Source organism: Anarrhichthys ocellatus, unplaced genomic scaffold (assembly GCF_004355925.1).
Source record: "Anarrhichthys ocellatus isolate YVR2014 unplaced genomic scaffold, GSC_Weel_1.0 scaffold44, whole genome shotgun sequence".
NCBI lineage: Eukaryota > Metazoa > Chordata > Actinopteri > Perciformes > Anarhichadidae > Anarrhichthys > Anarrhichthys ocellatus.
The window spans coordinates 1,363,040-1,385,410 of record NW_022280074.1 but is presented as its reverse complement, the minus strand read 5'-3'; the positions used below and the strand labels follow the sequence as shown (position 1 = coordinate 1,385,410).

At 41.9% G+C, this 22,371-nt stretch overlaps 2 protein-coding genes across 2 annotated transcripts in view; one reads left to right on the top strand and one right to left on the bottom strand.

Annotated features, from left to right (window-relative positions):
* Positions 1–2,360, top strand: part of LOC116395195 (probable pleckstrin homology domain-containing family N member 1) — an 8,058-nt gene extending 5,698 nt beyond the window's left edge. The window contains exons 8-11 of the mRNA XM_031868867.1: positions 508–594; positions 853–928; positions 1,025–1,101; positions 1,565–2,360. Coding sequence (XP_031724727.1) covers positions 508–594; positions 853–928; positions 1,025–1,101; positions 1,565–1,687 — 363 coding nt within the window. The 3' untranslated portion in view covers positions 1,688–2,360. The remainder of the gene's footprint in view (positions 1–507; positions 595–852; positions 929–1,024; positions 1,102–1,564) is intronic.
* arhgef19 (Rho guanine nucleotide exchange factor (GEF) 19) lies at positions 973–22,371 on the bottom strand. Its single transcript, XM_031868865.1, has 16 exons — positions 22,043–22,371; positions 10,127–10,823; positions 9,526–10,014; positions 8,523–8,655; positions 8,362–8,447; positions 8,019–8,275; positions 7,767–7,927; positions 7,500–7,652; positions 7,068–7,197; positions 6,815–6,889; positions 6,625–6,714; positions 6,374–6,537; positions 4,635–4,793; positions 4,465–4,544; positions 4,273–4,377; positions 973–4,108 (listed from the first exon to the last, which is right to left on the bottom strand). Exons 2-16 carry the CDS (start codon positions 10,800–10,802, stop codon positions 3,954–3,956), a joined length of 2,913 nt encoding a protein of 970 aa, XP_031724725.1. The 5' UTR covers positions 10,803–10,823; positions 22,043–22,371; the 3' UTR covers positions 973–3,953.

Below are 22,371 nucleotides of genomic sequence, written 5' to 3'. Positions count from 1 at the left end.
AGCATGTCTCACCAATTAACTTGGAATGCACTATATTATTATTACTCATTTCAAATATGGACCAAGTTACAAATATAAGACACAAGTTGTGATAAACTGCAGCTGTGCTTTAAAAAATGCTACTTGTGGCACATGTCAATATGATTCGGGGCGACCCTGGCTCACTGGGTTAAGAGGGTTGTCTGGCAACCGCAACGGTTCGATCCTCGACTGGGACGTGTCATGTGTCGAAGTGTACCTGAGCAATACACTGAACACCCAGCTCCCCGGGCACCTGTCATTGGCAGCCCACTGCTCCCTATATACAGGGATGGGTCAAATGCAGAGACAAATTCCCCCCTTAAAGGGACCAATGTAGTATAATAAATTAAAATTCAAAAAAATAGTTATAAGTGTTCACTCTATATTATAGAGAACATTATTTGAAGTGTCAGTCATTTGTCAGTGGTACTCCCTGTTTTGAACAACTAATACAACAGTAGCAGCGACATGGCTTTGTTCTTTCAGGGACTCCAAGAAAGACTGATGGTTCTCTTCCCTCAAGATGTCCTGCTGCTGTCAGTCGACAACAAGCGTCTGAATATAAGATATGAGGTACTGTAAAATGACTCTATGGGAAAAATCCATAATACCTCCTCAACCACTGTGGCATACCTGTGTCCCTGTAATCTTTACACAGGACTTGTTCTTTTGACACATGACATAAAGCATGGGTGGAACATTTTGTAACTCACACTTGCCTTCAGTCATTTCAGTCAGTCGTTTTTCTCTTGTACAATCGTTGTATGATTGTAAAGTGAAAACTCTGGACAATTTAAAGCATTTCTATTTCTTCTCCATCATCTCTAACAGGGCAGGTTGCCCCGACACAGCATCAGAGCAGTTGAGAGGTCTGCCCTGCCTGGACGGCTGGAGTTTGAGCTGATGGGTATGCTGTGCAAACATCCGACATTAATACTTTCTTGGCTAAATGTAGCATTTGATTACAGCAAGAAATAGTCATTTCATAATCGTTGTGTCGTAGGTGAGCTGATGGAGCCCCTGCAGGTCTCTTGTGCCTGTCTGGAGGATTATCGGAACTGGATGTTTCAATTACAACAGGTTAGACTGTGTTGTTTGACATCTTTTAAGGAATATAAAATGGTAAAGAATAGTGTTTGGGTGTTAAAATAATGAGCTAAGAGAGGATGAAGAGCTACGTAGATCAGAGGGGAACTGCAGAGTTGGGGAATTCTTTATGGCGTTGTCAATACTTTGTCATTGTATGTTTCAAACTGCCATTTGCCGTTGGACTAGTTAGAGACTGGTGAACGTAGTGAAGCATTTAGCAGCTAAAGAGCCATATACTTCCCTCAGTAGCCCAAAACAAAGTCAAAAGACAGTGAATATTTGATGTTTTTATTTTAACGTAGCATTTACTACATATTCATTTCTGCTGACTACATTCAAATGCATGCGTCAGTGTTACAGTTCTGCATGTAACATTCCTAGTTCACTACTGGTTTGGTTTTGCCTCAAATGTGAATTAACTTTGCACCAACAAGATTTTGTCTTTGCCCTGCAGCCAGACAGAAACGTTACTGTGAGTCCCACTGCACCTCCAATCATGCCGAAGCTGCAGAGGAGCAGGAAGGAGTCCCAGGAACCGATAACAGCCGACCAATGCCACATCAATGGTCGCAGCTGACTCATCTGAATGTGGAGAAGCTTGACTTTTATTATGAATCTGAAATAACATGTAGATAGTATGTACATATGACTGTTATGTATAATTTTGTCACAAAATTAAGATGCAGTAGTTTGGAGGCTCTGAAATGTTCTTGCCCAATATTGATATATGTGATATTGTTACACTGAGGGACCCAGTTTAAGACCAGACCACAGCTAAAACAATGTTAGTCTGTAGAGCTATAAGGGTTACTTACTGAAGAAAATAGTACTGAAGCAACTGTACATACTTAGCTTTGATGTCTTTACTGTAAAATACATAATGTTTGACCTTTTCACAATAAACCTTTTTAAAACTCTTAAGAGTTGTTTATTCAACACAACAAAATATGTAAGTATCTGTATTTATTACAGTGGTTAAACATTTACAGTAGTGTGCAGAGATCCAGTGTATTACAGTATGTTGGTATTAGAAATGAATCAAACTGAAAACCTTATAGCTATGGAAGGTAATAATATCTGTTAAGTCTTTGTTCACATAAATTACAGTCATAATAGTAAATTAATCATTTTCTTACTCTTTATACATGAAGCCATCTGCACTTAAGTACATTTACATCAGAATCTCCTTAGAGAACAACCAGCTAGAGGAGTATAAATACACAATTAAATTACAACGCAGACGTAGAAAAAAAGGGGGTTATAAACATTGTATGTGCCACTGGGAGAGTTTACAATTGAATGTTGATTATAGTGGTTCATTAATAACAGGTCTCAGCTCAGTTACACTGCGCTTTTGGTCATTTGGGGATTTTTGCAACTAACGATGTGGACGATGTAGGCCTAAATGTAATTCAGTCTTAAGTATATGACAGTATTACTTGATGATGTATGATAAGTGTAATATAGTGTTTCTAGTGTTTGTTCCACTGGGGTTAAAGTTTATAAAAGTTAGTTGAAGTGGGGTAAAACCTCTACCCTTTTACCACACGGAGGGTCAATGTAAATGTCTTCTGATGTGAATTTGGTCCATTTTCTTGTTTTTAAAAGACAATTATTTTGTATTTTTCTTAGTGTCAACAAATACAGTGAAAATAACAAAACCAACAATCCCCACCATGTCTGTGGCACTCAGCACCAAGCTCAACTTGTTCCCACTGAAGTGCATTTGTTGGGGACTATTTTCAGCTGTGCATTAATACGTATTTGGTGCTCTAGTCAGTATTTGCATCAGTGGGATGGTTTATGTAATGTTGGATCAGTATGTGTTCACGGTAACGAAGGAATGTCATTGAGAGTAACAGTTTGGCTCATTGATGTGTGTTTGATTGTTTTTGGACACCAATGGAGCTTTACAGCAAGGATGAATACGATATATCAATACTGACAATACTTGTCAGTCGGATAAATTGTTTGTTTTGTTGACAATAACAAAAAAATAAAAAATATAGTCAGCCTAACCCTTATTTGTGTAGTGTGGCCTTGTTAATGAGATAATCTGTCCTTCATTTATGTTACAGCAGATTCGTGAAATCATCTTTGAAAAAGGCAAGGATGCTTTCAGATATTGGATGGACTAAAACACAAAATCAGGTTTTCATTTATCTTCGTAACTTTTCGCAACTTTTTATCTGTCTTCTGAAATTAAAGCAGCACTCAGTGTGAACAAAGACAGAAGATAAAAGGCCCCTGATATGTCCTAATGCAGCTCAATAGAAGGATCTGCCATAAGCCACTTTCTGATGCTGTAACATTACGTGAATGACTCTCCTGCACCTCACAGAGCTCAGCTGACAGCATACGACAGTCCAAAGATGGAATCTGGCCACAGGAGACATGACGGATGAAAAAACGTATAGAGACAGACTCTGTCATGAGCCAAGAAATGTACATATTTACCTTTGGATATGATTACATTACTGCCTGTGCTGGTAAATGTGCAGGTGTTCCTCAGACTTAAAAAAAAATGGAAATGAATGTATTCACAGAAAACATGCATAAAGTGATTGCTCGTGAACATGACTCGTGTTGTATAAAAGCTGTTTAAGCTAAAATTTATAGGAACATTAAAAGCCTTGCACTCTCATTTCAAGACTGAATTTGCAGTTAGCTTGCTAAAGAAAAATGCTCACACAGTTAAAAATGTTGGCTTGTTTCAGCACCTGCGTACTACAAGTAGGTCCCACATCCATCTAAAATCAAAACTAAAATGATCCAGAAGCTTAAAAATGCAACTTAACGACTGAAACACACCTTTGAAACACGACAAGTTGCAGTAAAAGTGATTAGTCTTCCCCCTCCAGTTTCTGCGTGACACATTTGATGCGGATATTTTCTCGGAGGTTGCGGAGGCGAGCGCTGCGACTTGTGATCTCTTCCACGTAGGTTTTGGGGAACCAGCCCCGTTCCCCGTCAGACAGTCTGATGCCTTCCACCCAGCCTGGTGAAAGAGAACATCCCTTTGACATCAGAGAAACCACTGCACATACACATCTACCACTAGATTTAAACTCAGGTGGCCAGTGGGACAGATTTACCTAATTTAGGTGCAGGTTGAGGTCGGAATGCAGTTTATCTAAAAGAGGACTTTATCCAAACTCTTACCATCACTTGTAATGGTCTTAGCATGAAGAATGTCGGCCTTCTCCAGTGTTAACTCGTCATGCTCTTGGGCCTGATAGCTTTTGATGCACTGAACCTGGGATATATCTAAGACAGGAAAAGACAGGAAAAAGATGAATGAGAGGATTAAAAGGTTTCCGCTGATTCATAGTGCACCTAAAGCTCTCCACTGACCATCATTCTCACTGGCTTGCTCGATGTCTTCGAGCGGATCAGATGGAAACATGGCTGTAATCCATCTCTGCTTCCCGCTCCTTGGCAAACACAAGAAAGAGCAGTTACATCACCGTCTGCTGAAGCTACCTGTTTATACTTAGGCATACTTAATTATTGTTGTTACTCACTCGGTGTGTGACTTGAGCAGGATTTGGTGTTTGAGCTGTTGGACTCCACACAGCTGCAAGTGGAAGATGAAGCCTGAGATGCCCTGCAGCTTCTGACTGAGGTCCTTCACTTTCAGCTCTCCCATCTTGGCGTGTACAAACACCATGAACTTCCACGTGCTGCAAAAAAAGATGGCGGCTTATTATCAAGATCACCAGAAGACCGTGCTTGTCAATTTTTTCCCCCACATTAATAACCAGCTGGTGTATCTTTAAAGCCACTATGAGTTGAAGTTTTAAGTGGTCGTGGCTTATTTTAAATGACTGCACTCTGTTGTGCTTGAAAAAGAGTGAGATAATCCTGGTGAAAACGGGTGCAGTCTATGTGCTGTTTTCAGACCATTATTATTATTATTATTATTATAATATATATTTATTATATATAAGTGGTTTCAATGTTCTCATCTAACTCTCGACAAGTAAGTGCATGAGCCAATTTCTCCAAATGTCAAACTACAACACTTGCATGCCATAAGTAGATTAAAAGAAAATGGTCTGTAAGGAGAACTCTTCCTAATGTGAAGAACAAGAAAGAGGGGAAAACAAAATATTTGTTCCGGGCAAAAGCTGAACTGTCATGGAAGGATACTGTAAGCATTTTTGCACAAAATAAGCACAGTCGATTTTGTTCCCTAATTTGTCACTAAAATATAATAATCAGTAAGAACAACCACTTTTTGAAGCCAGCTTGCTACATCAGCACACGTCATTTTATATATATTTATTTACCCTTGATTCAGTCCTCACCATCAATAACCTGGTTAATATAGCTTATATTGTGTGTTTTTATGTAAATCTATTTGAATGTGTCTTGTCTGAAAGTGATAATGTATAGTGTGTTAATTTACCCTTTTTAATAGCAGATTTTGCCCATGCAAATCAAAGACATATTTCTTCCTTTTGCACAAAAAAAGTATTTTCTATTCTATTTTAGTCATTGCAGTGTTGTTGCTGTGGGAAGGGATTGCTGCAAGACCAGTGTGGAGAGGAGGGATGATATAGCATGTGAGCATTGTATTCAGACAGACTTATGACGCTCTTAGCGTCGGTTCAGACAGGAAGACTATACTCTTGCATGCCTAAGCCCATAGCTTATTTACCATACATCTGCCATCACTCCTCATGCAGGCACACTCATTATTTCCTTGCTGTCATTGTTCGGGGCTGTCAATCATATCAGCCCTCTAGATCAGCTGGTCTCTCCAGCCAATAGCACAACGACACAATTACATCGTTGGCCTATCATCTGGCTGCTGTCTTTCTTTAAATATGATTGTGTCTCTACCTTCAGTTCGGTCAAGCTGCTGTTACACAACCCTCCACCTCCCCATCTCCGCCCCAATCTTCACAGATTCATCAACTTCATCAACTCATCATTCTATCAACCTCATCAGCCACCATGCACCACCAGTGTCTGGACTCCACGGGGGGGATTTATATTGTTGCCGCTCAGGGCAATCACAACTCGATCACAAATCTCCTCGTTGAGTTCAAGCGGCAAAGAATTATTACTGTGTAACTCATTAATGCAGCATCTGTCATAATAATTGTTAACTACTAATCATTCACTTGTCTCTCCTGATTGAAATCATTTAACTTATGTTTAAAACATAAAAAAAGTCCTTGTTTCTTATCATGAGTCAGCAATCAGTGCAGTATTTTAGTCATTGGTCTCTTTGTACAGACTGCATTTCACTCACTCCTTCCTGCGGGACAGCAGTAGACAGTCATTGAACAGATGAAGGTACACAGGCTTGGTGGGCAACTTGAGCTTTGATCCAGAAATACTCATCGTCTGAGTGTCCACTTCCAGGAGTTCACCGTGCTTCACCAGCCAGCGGGACTGAGAGATCAGAGGAAAGATCTACAGAGAAAGGAAATAAGTTGCTGAATAAGAAACACTTAACAACGCAGATACAAAAAATGGCCAATTTACAATGACTTCGGTCACCTTTCCCTCAAAATTGATTTTCTTATTGAGGTGAATAAGTTCCTCCATCCTCTTCATTGACTGCACACTGGAGTTACATTCTTTGATGATCTAAGACGACACACACCAACATTATTATTATTACTGTTGTGCCTCACCAGTGATAATACTGGTACTCATCCAACTGGCTATTAGAGATGATAATCACCACCTTTTTTAGCTCATTGAAAGCCTTCGTGGCAGTGTCCTCATCTCGGGAGCCTGGTGTCGTCCTCTTTAAGATGTTCTGAAAAGTAAATATGTTTTTTTGAAGACGCGCCAACAAAAGCGAATAATACTTTTGTTGGGGAAAAAAAACCTGCTGCGGCGAAATGCTTAGCCGGTCCACATATTACCCCATTTACAGCATGTAATTGGGTTTCAAGTGCGAACATGAACTCTGCAGTGAACGTTTGATTGTGTACCTCCACCAGCATTTTGAGCCGTGTGATCCTCTGAAACGGGAGGATTAGAAAAGAGGTCAGAGGAAGTCTTTGGCAGATGGGGTCCTCCTCCATACGAGCCAGGATGCCGGGGAAACGAGGGTTCTCGTGCCTGAGAGGACAAGACGAGTACATTTAGAGAAACGATTGAGTGACTTTTAGTGAAAGTGGGGGTAAACTCCAGCGTGCTTTTTAACCCTGAGAAGAAGAAAAAAATGTCAGCCTCCTCAAAATGAAACATCTGCAAGTTAAGTCATGCGGGACTAAAATAACACCTGAACACACTTAGAGGAAATTATGGAACTCCAGCATGAAACAATTGGATTTCATGCACCACAGCCGCACAGAGAGATAGTGCCTGTTTAGGTCTCAAACAGCTGATACGTTACACATTTGATGAAAGCAGTTACTCACAGCAAACGCTGGTGTGTCTGCTCCTGGTATGCCTGGTTGGTTACATAAGGTAAATAAACCCTTCGCAGGGCCGGGCAGTGTTCCAGGACGATGTCGCACACATCGAAACGCAGAATGTCTTCCTCCAGCCTGTGCTCCAGGTCCTGAAGAAACCTAAAAGGCACCGAGTGAGAAGAAAATACACTCAGAGTAGGAGACAATACGACTGAGATGTTAACATAAAGAATTGAAGGGCAACAGAGGCACATCAGCAGCATATTACTTCACCTCTCACTGACACCTTTGACTTCAGGCAGCTTGGAGAAGAGCCACTGCTTATTCTGAGCTCCAAGACACTCGGCGAGCTCCTGAGACAACATGAAGTGGTCCACTGCGATGGTCAAACTACGAATGTAGGAGGCCTCAGACGTCACCAGCTCAAACTTTGCCTGAGTTTAGGGAGAGACAGAAAGTCATGCCGGGTCATCTACAGTACATGAACAGGCAAACGGCTGTGGCGGTCTGAGATGGCTCATTCACCTCCTGTAATTTACGTTCCTCGTTGCTGAAGTTGTCGAGCTGGCCGCTGGTTCGAACGTCGGGGATGTCCTGCCACAGTGCAAAAGCAGAGCCTCGCGATGAGCGAAAGGAGCTAGATGGAGAAAGGTTAGAAGGAGACGGGATCCCGTCAGACCCCTCATCCCTGAGCCCCTCCTCCTCTGTGCCTGGCTCCTTCCCTTGCTGCCTCTGGATCTCTCTGTTGATGGCGACATCACTGTATTCCTGGTACAGAATAGCTGCAGGAGAGTAAAAAGGGGATGTAACAGGAAAATTCAACCAAAGTCTTGGTTTAATTAGTTGCAAATAGTCCAGGGAGACTTACAACTAGGCAAAAACCGCGATAATCGATTTGAACTAGCAACAGTTGGAAGTGTGCAGAAGTCCTCCTCTATGGATTTCTTTTGCATTCTGTGAAAAAAAAGTGAACTGCCATCAATACCCTTTAATCTGTGCAATTTATTAATAGTTTAAAACTGTATTTACCCGAGTTTTGTGCTCCACCGATGCAAAGGCATGCCATTGTCACTGCTGGACGGAGTAGGTGCAGGTCCTACAGGACTGTGGGGGCCACTATCACTAGAGCCTCCAGAGCTGCGGTGCCTGCAGTTGGACTTATCTGAAGAGGATAAAAAGCACACGGTGCAGGTGTGAGGTAATAGACCTCATACAATGAAGGTTCATGAAACGATCAGTTTGGACCTCTCTGGATGTTTAGGGACAGCTTCATAAGAGGAAAAACTGCAGCATACACTTGACATAATTAGTTGTATAAGGGCTCTTTGAGCCCAGTTTACCGATCAGTGCCAACTTCTTCATCTACCAAACATGTAAATGACCCAGTTACCTAGTCTTTGGGGGTAACACATAGCGTTCATTTACAATTAATCTGTTGATAACTGTTTTAATTTTTACAATAAATAAAAAAAGTAAATAATCCATCTCAATTACCCAGAGCCTAAAGTAATGTCTTCTATTGGCATGTTTTCTTTGATCAACAGTCCAAAACCCAAATGTATCACATTTCCTGTCAGTCAAATAATTGATTAATTTACTCATTGTTTTAGCATTTAAGTAAAGCATTATTTATTTGAGAATTTAAGAAGAATTCCACTTGTTGGAAATGCTGACATGGTGAAGCAGTGTTTAATATTCATGAGGCACTTGGAAAGTGCAACTGTTGTGGAGTGAAAATGAGGAATGTGTTGTGAAACTCTGAGCAAACAAGTTAATGGATATTTTTTCATTCAACTGTGCAGATGTTGGATATTTGAGATTGAGTGATGTGCAGGAACAATGAAGCTGATAACCCTTACACTTTAAGCTAAGTTTTCCTTTAACTTGTCACTAATCTGACTCGTCTTTTGTCTTTGTTCAAGGAGAAGGCCAGTGAACCTGTTCTTTTTGTTTTTTTATACTGCTCTTGGTTGGTGTATGGACTACCCTTCAATGATATGATACCCTGATGATGATTCTGTTCTCTACTCACAGTCAGCGTTGGGGCTGAGGCTGTTGGAGCCTCTGTCTCTGGAGGCGACCCGCGCAGACAGCGACTTGCCCAGCTTCAAGGTGAAGGAGCTCTTCCTCTGAGAGAGCTGCAGCCTGGATATCAGTTCTGAAGCTGAGAAGCGCCGCCGTTCTTGATCCCCCTGACGGCTGCGGGACAAAAAGCTCCCCCCTGTGGCACACGACATCTCTACACTCTCGCTGTCTTCCCCCAGTGCTGGCATTGAGTCCTCTATTATCTCCAGTGGTTCCTCAGGTAGATTGAAAATATCATCGTTACTGAGGTTTGGGAGATCTGTAAGGCCGTCTGTGGATGAAGGCCTTGAAGTGGCCTCCAGGGAGGATAATCCACTGAGGTCCTCCTCCAGGAAAGATGCAAAAGGTCCTGGGAAGATGTAGTCTGCGTCCAGGATTGGGCTGCTGAGAGATTCATCGCTCTGGCTGTCGGGCGAATAAACCTGCATCTTTCGCCCTGGAAACAAGAAAATAACTTAATATCAGACTAAGAGAAAGCACGTAAAGAGCTTTTAAAAATGATTTGTTGCGTAAACTTTGTCCATAGCGGAAAACAGCTGCATACTCACGGATAGACTTCTCTTTCAGTGAACCTTGGGACGTCCTCCTCTGGCAGGAGTCTAGGCTCTGAAACCCAGGACCTTCAGGTGAGGATGGGGAGCAAGGTAACGGAGATTCCCAGGAGTCTCCGTTTGTGTATAGTGAGGACAGAGGGAACGGCAGAGGGAGGCTGAGCGCAGCGTGGAAAGGACGACATACTGTTGTGACGGCACAAGGTTTTTCTGTCTGCTCCTTCAAAGAAGTCCTGATGCTATTATGGCATTCAAGCTCACAGTCACCCGCAGGTGTATAAGAGTTCAAATTCAACACTGTTTCGTGCTCATTGTGGCAGCCGTTCTGCATGTCATTCAGTTCATTCAGTGTGTGTGTGAAACCGTTCAGGGGCAGGGAGTGTGTTGTGCATTGTGTCTCTGGAATAACGATTGGCCTCGGGGAGCTAAGGCCGCTCAGTTTAGGAGTCACCGGTGGTTGTAGCTCGATAAAAGCCAATGTTTCCTGCTGGCACACAGCGACATGCTTGTGGTGGCACGGGTGGAGAAGAGGCCTGTCCTCCTGGGCCTCGCTCAGAGCCTGGGACTCCCCTGAGCCAGGGATCCACATGCTGACACTCTCTCCTCGGCAGCAAAAAGCGTGAAGGTGGGGTTGGAAATCAGGAAAAGGTGACAATCCATAGCCAGGAAGCATGGCTGAGCGAACACATGAGAGCTGCAGAAGAAGAGAGGGAAAAGAACAATTTAATAGGTTTTACTCAGGCCAAAATTCTGCATGATCTTTTTATCATTTCGTTAGACTTTATTAATGCCTCATTTAAAAGCAAAAGTAGGGAATCAAACCTTTTTTTTTTAAATATAAATGTATTACTTGATTATAACTTATAATAAGAGACTGTATAACACTTACTAGTGTAGGGAGGGGGGGTCGAATCTTGGGTTTACCCTTTTAAAAAGGGCAATACCCTCCACCTAGTATCTCAAAATAATACTAATAATGTGTTACAACAGAATTAAACCTTAATACTGTATGTTAATGGAATAATAGTTTCATTATTTTCATCTTTAAAAATAAAAACAACTTTCTTTTTTTTCACAAATGAAAAATAAATTCCTACAGCACCTAGTCAAGCACTGAGAACATTATAATTATTGTAGTGGCACACTGAGCTTAGTAAAGAGATTACAATGAGTTACAGCCAAATGTATAAATTCCAGGTTAGAGGAGAGTAATGGATTTAACTTGCCAATGCAGCATGTATTTATACATGCATATAAATGGAATGCACTTTTTTGAACTAATCAAAAAATTCATCACACAGATATTAGTCAAAATTAAGAACAAAAGTAATGTGTACATTTCATAGACTATTCAGACAGTGGATGTTTAATTGATGGAGAAATTACTTTCTAATTGGCTTTTGAACATTTTGGGGATTTAGCCTCATTTAAGATCTTTTAACGTGCGTGCGTGCGCACTCTGAGCAGACTCTGCTGGAAATGGCAAGATGGACCCTGAAACTATTGACACGTGCAGGATGTTTCCCAGTCACACACACGTACCTGCGTGGACAGACTCACGCACATAGAATTAAGTCTAGTATAGTGTGTCTCCTGAGCCGTGTCTTCCTGCTCTAATTAAAGACCTCCCTACTCACAGCATACAGCCCCTGTACTTAACATCCACACACACACACGCACACACACACACACCAGCTCCAGACAGAATACCACAACAGACAGATAGACAGAGGAAGAGAGCACATCCTCAGCACTCTCACCTTTCACCTGAGATCTATACTCATCCATCACTCAGGTTGTTGGTTTGCCTTCCTGTCAGCCCACATTAGCTGGCAGGCACCTTTTGTGATTGAATATTCACAGTGAGCATCTGTTAAATCCCAGCAGCGGGTCATAAAGTTAGCTCTCCTGACAGGCTGTTAAAACACACTTGTGGAGCTCTGTCTCTTCTTACCCTCCTGCTTCCTGAACAGGTAATCCTCAACTCCTGATTCAAAGAGCCGATTAATACAACACATACAACGCACACGGCCTCATATGAACTGTGTGCACAGAAGGATACAGAGACAAAATGTTTTTATATTATTATATTTAGTCAGATCATTCAGATCAGTCACATCAGATTCATTTTGTTCTTTCATGTTCAAATAAACTGTAAACGGTGGAAAGTCATGAGCAAAAAAAGTAAAGATAGACTGTTCTGCTGTTCTTTGACTATATTGTAAATTTATATTTCAGGCTAACTTGCTAAAACATTTCGTATTTGTTCACCCAGATCATGTGACCTGTCGCCTTTAGCCCAAAGCCAGAGTAACTACTTTCAGAGATGATTTCTTGTCTGAATGTCAATTGTTAACTGTGTACTTCTTTCTTTGTCTATTTGTTCAGAGGTCATATGTCTTAAGCCGGTGGCTTTACTTTGGAGAACAATGTAGGCTGGATAGTCTTCCCCTAGTAATAACTTAGCTTTGCCATAGAGTGCAGCAGAGATTGGAAGTTCATTCTTGACCTTGGAAAACAGTCGAACCACAAGTTCACTCAGCAGCCGTGAGGGAGCTGTTGTCATATCACAGGTTCTTGAGTTGACATGGGAAGATGTTCACATTTCCATTTCTTTTAGCACTTTAAACTTCTCATCCATGTTGGCTTAAAAATGTTTAACAAAAAAATATTTTTTTCTTTTTCTCTTTGAGAGATTATTTGTAAGTTAGTGTTCAACATTATGACACACTGTAAATCTTTATGAGATATCTGTATTTTACATTATAGTAAGTAGTATCACATAAACTTTACATTTGTAATTTACACATAGACTGTATATAAGAAGTGGACGCACTCATTGGCTTGTGTTCTGCCATTTTGAAGCCTTGCGCTGATGAACATCACGCTGAAGAAGACTTGAAACTAACTATTGAGACCATAAAGTCATGTGTACAATGATTACTGAAGTAGGGTCATTTTCTCAAAGACTTCTATACAATCAGACTCATTTTTCCAAGGAGTTGCCCCCTGATGGTTATAAGAAAGAATGCAAGTGTAAGAATTGGCGACTGAATTAACATGGAGTCTCTCTTTAAAGGTACAGTATGTAGGATTTGGTGGCATCTATCAGTGTGGTTGATTACAACCAATTGAATATCCTTCTGCTTACTCTTGCAAACAAAGTTATGAACATTGTCTGCTAGTAGACTGCCCTAAATCCAGCACACTGTGCCTTTAAGAGGATAAAAGCATGAATTAACACTTTTCCTGGATGTACAACTTTGCTTAAAATGGTGTTTGTTTGCCTGGAGAATCACAGACTAGATAACAGATAATAGTTTACCTTCCTTTTTATTGAGCACACATGTATTGTGCTGTATGCTGTGAATATGAGGCTGTTGAAAAGCCACACCTGCTTTTGAGGCAACGGCAGGCAGCCCAGTCAATCCTATCTCCCTCTGTTTCTCTCCTACACTCACACACATATGATTGCATGCATGTATTCACACACACACACACACACACACACACACACACACACACACACACACAGTAGTGCAGGTACAAATGGTTACCTGTTCCCTGCTGCAGACAAAGGCAGCCTTTATTTGTGAACCTGGGCCAGGCTGCCCTGAGCACAGGACACCTGAGAGAGTGTGGGAACTCCTTATACTGATCCACTCATATAGTGCAGCCACAGAGCCACATGCACACACATGCAGACCACTGCTGCATAATGACACAATCTTATCGGGTTCTAGATGTGATAACTGGCTGGTTATACTGTAATCCGGCTGTAGATGTACAGCATTAACCAAACATTAATCTCTATCTGCAGTCATATCAGATTAAATATGAATTATTATTAGTATCCTGATGAATGAAGGTTCACATAATCGTCCATCAACAGCCAAGTGGTAATAAATCAACAAACTCTTTCAAGAAAATTAGTTATCTGCTGATTTGATCAAGAAACCTCAATGATCCCAAGAACTGACAATAAGCCTCGCCATCACATTTATCAAAACACGAAAGCATCCGATTACACAAACTGCACATTCCTCACAGCGATACAATTATATCACGCGATTAAAATCTCAATTCCAAAGACGTGTAATTTCCCTTGTCATAGCAGGGTGTTATTTGACTGTTATGGACGTTGCTGCCAGTGTTTCCCCCTGTAATTTCACTAGGCTGCTCTAAGACGCCATGTCTGCATACAGCAGTTAATGAATGGCACTCTGGCATGCCTTTAATGCCAACAGCCATACGAGGCGCATTTCTAATTGTGACATTTTTCATCTTGAAGGTCTGAGAATAATCCTTTAATGGAGTGCAGCACATAAATACGAGCACAAATCCATTGCTGAATCAGCTTCACGACAGAGCCAAATGTCTAATCACATATTTAAAGTTTGTTTGACGTTTGCCAAGGGGGGAGATAAGAATGTTAAAACAAATGGATACATTGTTGGAGTGAAGGAGGACATTTCTACACATTGGCCAATTCTCCCTTATGCATGTTACCTTTTTGCAACGGCACCATCGCTACACCCTTTTTTCCCCTATAGCAGGATGATAATGTGCTGTAGTCTGGCTGTGCAAGACTATAAGAGAGGTTGACTAATACTCTGTGTGTGGATGTGGGTTTTACGGTCGATACATGAGACTCTACAAATTCTCATCGATCTAAAACAGCAATCTACTGTTTTGTTCAGTGTGGTCCGCTTTCGCATTGGCCCGGTACAGCCTGCTTTAATAAATAGAATAATAAATAATACATTTCTAATTGTCAACAAATTCCATGAAGAAGATTGAAATCAACAAATTAATTGATCCAACTATGAACATACTGTAGTCTATTTTAAGTTATTTCGACACCCACCCTGGTGCTGTTAAGACTCAATAGAGGACCAAATGTGTATTAATCCACAGCTGAAACTAGCCCCCAAAAAATGACATATTTACCCCTGTTTTAGCTACATTTGCTAAAAACCACAGTGCCCAGCTCTTTCGTGACATCATTTAGTATTTTTTTTAAATAAAATTAAATATTTGCTCCACCTTTTTAAAGATGTATGTCATCAGTAGGAAACACAAACCCTCGTGGCTCAGTGCCACAAAAAGCGTAGTGAAGTCAGAGAGTATTGAGAGACAGAGAAAGGCTAACTAAAATACTGAATGTCACAGGCCTTATTGTTTAATCGTGCCAAACGGTAAATACAAGTTTCACTGCAGCCTCAATGCAGGAGATAAAACTGTTTGCTTGGTAACAGAGTCAGTCGTAGCCAACCTGTGATGTCTCCTCTCTCAAGACATCACAACTTGGCACTAACTGTACATGAACTGAGATTCAGATCTCACGAGGGTGCTTTTTGTTACGTTGGTCCTGCTTTCTGGAACACAGATTCTCAGTGGATGTTTACCAGGCTAAAACTAAGCTTGTGAGATTATGTGAAGGTTTGCCAGGACAGAGACTCCGTTAAGAGTCCCTTCTCTCTTGTGCGATATGTCATCAACAAAAAAAAGAAAGAGGCCAAACCTGTATGACTTTCAAGACATTTCCAACCTCCCTATACTTACTTTTCAGCTGCTCCCGGATGCAACCCAGATCAGATTTCAAGCCTAAAAACTCTCACTCTGAAGTCAACAACAAATGCCAAAGCAGTTATTCCAGTAGTGTGCGTGGTGATGTTTAGAATAAGTAACTTGGTTCCAGAGCGAGACCATCAGAACTTTGTTTGCTTTGTCTGCAATCTTGATGTTATATGTACTGCTCCTTGCAACTTGTGCAGCAGAGGAGATATGTCACCTCCTGCGTATCAGTTAGAGCAAAACTAAACAAAATTACCCAACATCTGGTGTCGGCTAACATGAATGTTCTATCAGGCTAAAAATGTATGAAGTGAAACAAACCTCACGAGACATTTTATTAAAATAAAAGGACACTTTGAGCTGTGGTCCCACATGGAAGTCACTAAAAATCATATCAGAGGATCATTTGTAATGTCTGCAGACAGTGCAACTTAAGTTTTATCTAACACTGATCAGATTGTGGAAACTTCCCCCGCCCACATTTTCTCTCCACGAGCGTAAGTCTGGTGTGTTTGGTCAGACAGACTGGAGTGTCCTGACAGTGTGGTGTGACCAGCTCATGTGTGTGTGTGAGATCGCAGTTTAACTCTGTCACATCAGACCACTAATTGCCAAGCAGTAGACTAAAGAGCCCAGCATTGTCTGCCGAGACAAGACGTGACATCATTCAATGTCACTTATGGGGAAACCACCCTCACTGTGTTTTTGTAACATATTCTGTCAATACTGGGATAATCATGAAATTTGCCAACAAGATGAGCATTTTCAACTTGAATTACTAAAATGATTCAAAAAGTGTCAACTGTGCAATGTCAACTTATTAGTGTCTTGTTATTGTGTGTCGGTTATCCAGACAATTTGTTTGATGCCAATTGAGACGTGTTGACGTAAAAACAATTAGGGGCAACTGGGAACTTGTTGTGCAATGTGTTTTTATGCTTGTTTGAGGCAGTTTTTGTCATTGAATGATGTGGTTTTGCATATTCTCAAATGTTAAAATGTATCTCTCATGTGTCTCCCATTAAGATTAGATGATCGTTAGTTGACAGGAGATTTGCCTCGAACCAGCTGATGGCAATGCACGGAATTTGAATTTTTGCCTTTGCACTTTTCAAATGTTCACCTGAAATATTTGGATGGGAAGCCAGGATGTGTCTTCTTGGTATTTTAATGGGCTTCATCTAAATCTCTCAATCAAAACAAACTCCTCAGCGAGACTCGAATTCCAATCGGAAAAAAGCGCACCAGATGTCAAGTTGATGCACTAAGCTGCATTTTTTTTGGGGAAGATCAGACGCCTGAATGGTGTGAGAATGGTTGAGTGAATTCAGGTCAGGGAGTTTCTTGGTATTTGTTGCTCTTTTGGCCTCCACCCACTGAGACAGGTGAGCACCCCAGAGGCTACAGAGGAGGCGGGTGGGGTGGGGGTTACCCAAATGTTTACACATGGTGCGGGTCCTCCTAATCCGCCTCTACAGCCTCAGGCAACTTACCCACGACCTTCTGAGACACTATGAAGATGCATACTGACAACCTGGCTTACAATCACACAAAGCTATGACACACACACAAGGCACACCTGAACGTGAGTGTGTGTTTGAGACGCAGTTTGTCTTTGATTGAAAGCGACAAGATGTAGAGAGGCCTTCCCTGACCTTGTCTCACCCGGTGGGATTCTTGCCCACTGAAACGGTCAAACAGCGATCTCTCATTTAAAAGCCTAGAAAAATGGCGACCATCTCGCACGTACACGGCAAGACTTTTGGACCTTTAACCTCTCCTACCCCCGCTTTACTCTACCACCAGAACAGCTGCAGTCAGATAAGCGGACATGCAGGAGACACACAGGCAGGATAGTAAAGACACAAAGGGGCTATTGACAAACTTGTGGAAATAACCCGGTCTAATTATGGTTCTTTGTCATAAGACGGGAAAGCTACCAAGTCGATGGAGGGCCAGGGATCCAACACGCAGTAAATCCAGAAAATCCCATAATCAGTGCCTTCTGACAGATGATGGATGCGATGAGATTCTATGAATAGGAGTTCTGATTTAAGATGTTTTGTCAGGTTACACGGACAGAAATAAAATTTACTACAACACATCTTAGAAAAAACACATTAGTTTACAGTATTGTATGTGAATTTAAAAGCCAGATCATCAAAAAAAAAAGTGGTTTAACAAATAACTCAACAACCATTTGTTGTTTCATAGCTTCTCCAATAACAGATTACAGTAAGTAATGTTGCTGACCTTACACTTTAAGGTCAGCAACTAATGGTTATGTTCATAATCCATTAATCTGTGGATTAAAAAATGTGTTTTTGATTAATTGCTTCGTCTATAAAATAGTAAAAAATTTGCATCACAATATTCCAGAGCCCAGAGTGACGTCTTCAAACATTCTTTTGTCTGAACAGCACATCCTGAGCAATAAGTAATGTTTTGGCAATTTAGGTTGATAAACATGGTAAACATTTAAAGTGCAAGGCTAGCGATTCTCTGTAGTTTTCTTGTGCTCAATCATTTCCATATAAGGACCAAAAATCAAATCCTCGGCGACAGAGCTCCACTGTTATCCGAAAACTATTCACATCAGCGAGCCACACTGTTGCACTGGATGACATGTTCCTTCATTATCACGAACACAAACACTGCAGTTTATTTTCAGTCAAGCCCCAATAAACCCTCCTGCAGCCGTAAATAGTTAATAATATCAAATGTATTACTCCGCTGCTGAAAATAGTCCCCAACAAATGCACTCTTTACTCCTTTTTTTTTTAGTTAAGGATGATAAAAACTACTGTGCCCAGCAATTCAAGGGAACTATTCAGCATTTATCGAAAGTGAAACTCAACTTGTGACAGATTTTTAAAGATTTACATTTTCAGTAGAAACCAATAGACTTGGCGTGAGAGCCACAAACGGGGTAGGGACCGGGGTAGGAAGGTATTGAGGCTAATGCATTGTTGGTTTAGGTATTTTTATGGAACTCGTTGACAGTACGAAAATATAAAACATGATCAACCTTATCCTTTAAAAGTTCTAGATTGTTTGTAAGTCAAAAAAGTCAAGCCGTATCCTTTAATCCTTTCTCAAAGTTACTTTTGATTAATTTTCTGTTGATCGACCAATCATACCAGCACTAGAAGTTTGAGAATAAATGTCTAACATTAAAATAATATGTGCCATTCTTGAATCTGCTGCAGTTTAATTCCAGGTTTGTATTTTTCTGGTTTAAATTCACTAAAAAGAAGGCTGCTGCGTTTGCTGTACTCAAACTGTCAATCAGTGCACTTTGATCCCAATCTGATCATTTGCCACTGAGCTCTCAAGAGGCTGACCTACTTTACTACAAATTGCTGATGCATCTCTTGCATTCATCTGCTCCTGTGTTTACTTGCACTCTCTTCCTCTCTGCTTTCTAGCTGTCTGTCCCACTTTTTTTCCCACCTGAGCACCAGCAGTTTCTCCTCACCCCCTCCCCCACCCTCATTTTTGCTTTTATTGTCTGGACAGGTATGGACAAGCCAGCTTGTTGTTTTGAAATGTGATCTGGTAAAAGTGGAACACACCTAACAAGCTGGCCATCCAGAAATGATTCTACTTTAGCACAGAGCTAAAGCTATTAACTATTGTTATAGCCTTAACAGTGTCATTGGGATTAAAGCAATGAATTGAATGAGAGCTAAACAACCTTGAAGAAGCTAAAAACAGTTGCTGCAGTTTCACTTGAGAGCAACACCTTGTTTGTCTTTTTTTCTCCCCAGAAGAGCAAAGGGGCACAAAAAAACAACAACATTTTAGCGAAGAAGCAACGCCTCCTAAACCAGAAAAGTATTATCTTGAGTGAGTACAAATGCAAAACCCACTGCGTCTTGTGAAATAACCCGAGGGCTACAGTGCTAGACAGGTGTGCAGCAACGCAGTCGGGGCGGTTTCAGCGCACATTGCCTTCAGCGCACATTGCCTCTGGGCTCGAGTTTCTTTCTGTTTTAACATTCGTGCACGGGCCAAAAATTCTCGGACATGCAGATTAACTAATAAAAGACAGAGCTTGTGCACTACTATGGTTTGTGCTTTCAGGGAACTGCAGCTCTTTGTTCGTCTTAAAAACATTTTTTTCTTTCAAGACAAAGCCATCACATTACTGTATTTGTATTAAGTGAATGCACTGGGTTCAACTCAGGTGGTCTCTTTTATAGTCCAGGTTTAAGTACAAGTTCACGTCCAACTTCATAGGCGCTCAAACCCCCAGATGAGACCCTCTGACCCACGGAGACACTTTTCCACATTCCCTGGATGACTCAGCAAGCTCATTCCTCTGAAATTGACCACTAAACCGAGGCAAGAGACAAACAAAGCAGCTCGACTATCCACGTGCAGCAGCGAGGGCTGCTATTATGGGCTATTAAGGCCACTGCCATTTAGGCCACAAGCCAAAAAAGCCTGGAAAGCAACAGGGCCTCCTCAAAATATTGGTGTCACTGATGTTTAAAGGGCAGGTTGCTCTCAGTCATTGATGCCTAATGATTTTACCCTAGTTTGAAGAAAAACGACAGGCAGAGACAGTCACCTTCAGGTTAGCAGCTGAGTGTGGTGGAAACACCATAAGGAACACAGTCAGCATTTGCAATGCTGGGCGAGGTGAGGGAGGTATGGGGTAGAAGGAGGTTGAGGTGTGGCCTCCTGGAACGCTTCCCCACACATATACGTACACACATATACACACGCAGCCCCTGTCTGAGCGGCAGGTGATGGGGCAGGTGCTCTCCAGACATACAGTTGTGGGGGGAGGGAGGAAGTGGGAGAAAGGTGGGGCCCTGCGGTGAGCTGAGTTATAAATCTGGGTCTGATATGAGCAGGCATGCAGAGGGAAATCAAATGTACAGCGGTCAGAGGCTAGACATTCAATCACAGCAAAAGGTCTATGTGATGACTATTCAGAAAAAGAAAAATCTCAAGTGCAAATAACGTGCGGTAAAACAGGTCCTGATTTATGCTTTGTGCTGGTACACGTCTGCCCAACGTGCAGGTGGTGCATTCCAGTCCAGACATACCATAGTAAATCGGGTAATCCAAAAAACACCCACAGCTATCCATTTGTGCTCCAGCCAAAATATGTACCTCCAGACTCTCCACACAACTGCAGCAGACAATGCACATGACAATACGCTTCGTCATTGGGACGGCAGACAGAACAGGCAGCCATCACCTCAGCCCACCCTCCCACTGATGTAGTTTGGAAGACGCCGGGGGAAAAGTCTGGAAGGTGGTAATGTGTTTCACATGTGGGTCACAACTGTCACACTGAGAAGAAGGGAGAAGCTTCCCCTAGAATTAAAAATCAGGACCTGGCTGCTGAATGTCATTACTGCGCTGTTGTTCATCCCTCGTGAAGCCGTGTAAATGACTCGGACCAGATGGAGGCTCCCCATGAGTTAATAAACAAAACAGTGAGACAGGGTGAAAGAAAACTTAAACCCCTGTGCACTCTGGGAAATGCACATGAACACACACACACACACACACACAGATCCACGTAACCAACCCGAGGTTCTGTCTTCGCCTGAAGCTACAGGCAGAGAGGGTGTTTGAGTCTTATGCTAAAATATCCCACGGAGGAGAACAGAGAAGTTTCAGCCATGTACAGTTTTTTAACAACCCCTCATCCAACATACTCCAGACATGCACTTACCTGCCCTGCTCCGCAACAACTCTCTGCTGCACTGTAACCATCACATTCAAGGCTCACCTCACTCGGCACTGCCTAGGGAGCTGCTGGCAACATTATCGATGCAAACAGTGACTTGTTCAAAGAGAATACATGAATGGTGAAGCCAACGATCCCACTGGCAGGACAAGTGCGTCTACTTGCTGCTGGGTATTTGGCTGCCTCTAACTTTTGTGTTGCAGGAAAGTGAAAATGAAATGTCAGATTTCACAATTCAATCCTGTACGCCACTGCAATGCACATACACATAGGCCTATTGAAAAACTAACATTTAAACAGTTGCCGTTGTTAGTTGACACAAAACAACGTCAAGGCAAACCAGTCCTGATAACAGGTCTCATACCTGTGTTGTTTCCTGGATTCTACGTTGAAGATTTATACCTTTGTGTTCAGAGCTGTCATTTCATGCGATGCACCTGACAAGCTGCACAGCACTGCTTTTCTCCCAAGTGCACCACACACAGCAGACCCTTCACTCTCAGGCAAATAACACAGCTCAACTTTCACTCAGGAGCAAAAACAAATCTCCAACTGGGAGCAAAAAGACCATTGAGGGTGAATGAACGTCTATGCTTGGTTAGTTATTGTTGCTGTTACAGTACCTCATTGGTGTTTGCAGCCTAGTGCGTGTGCTGGATCGTAGCCAGCAGCTGTGTGTGAATCTATGCCATCCCAGGGTCAGGCCGAGCCACTCTGCTATCCATTGCTGCCTTGTGTTCCTCCCGGCTTCGCTCCCCTCCTCTCTCGGTGTCTTTTTCTTTTGAGACTCAGCTCAGACTTTTCCAAATCTGTGCTCCTCTGCCTGGTTCTTCTCCTCCCTCTTGTTCACCGCCTCCTCGGGAAAAAAACAAAAACAGGTTGAAAAACAGCCGCCACTTGCTGCTCTCAGAGCTACTTGCAATGCAGATCCCCGATAAGCTCCTTTGCTCTC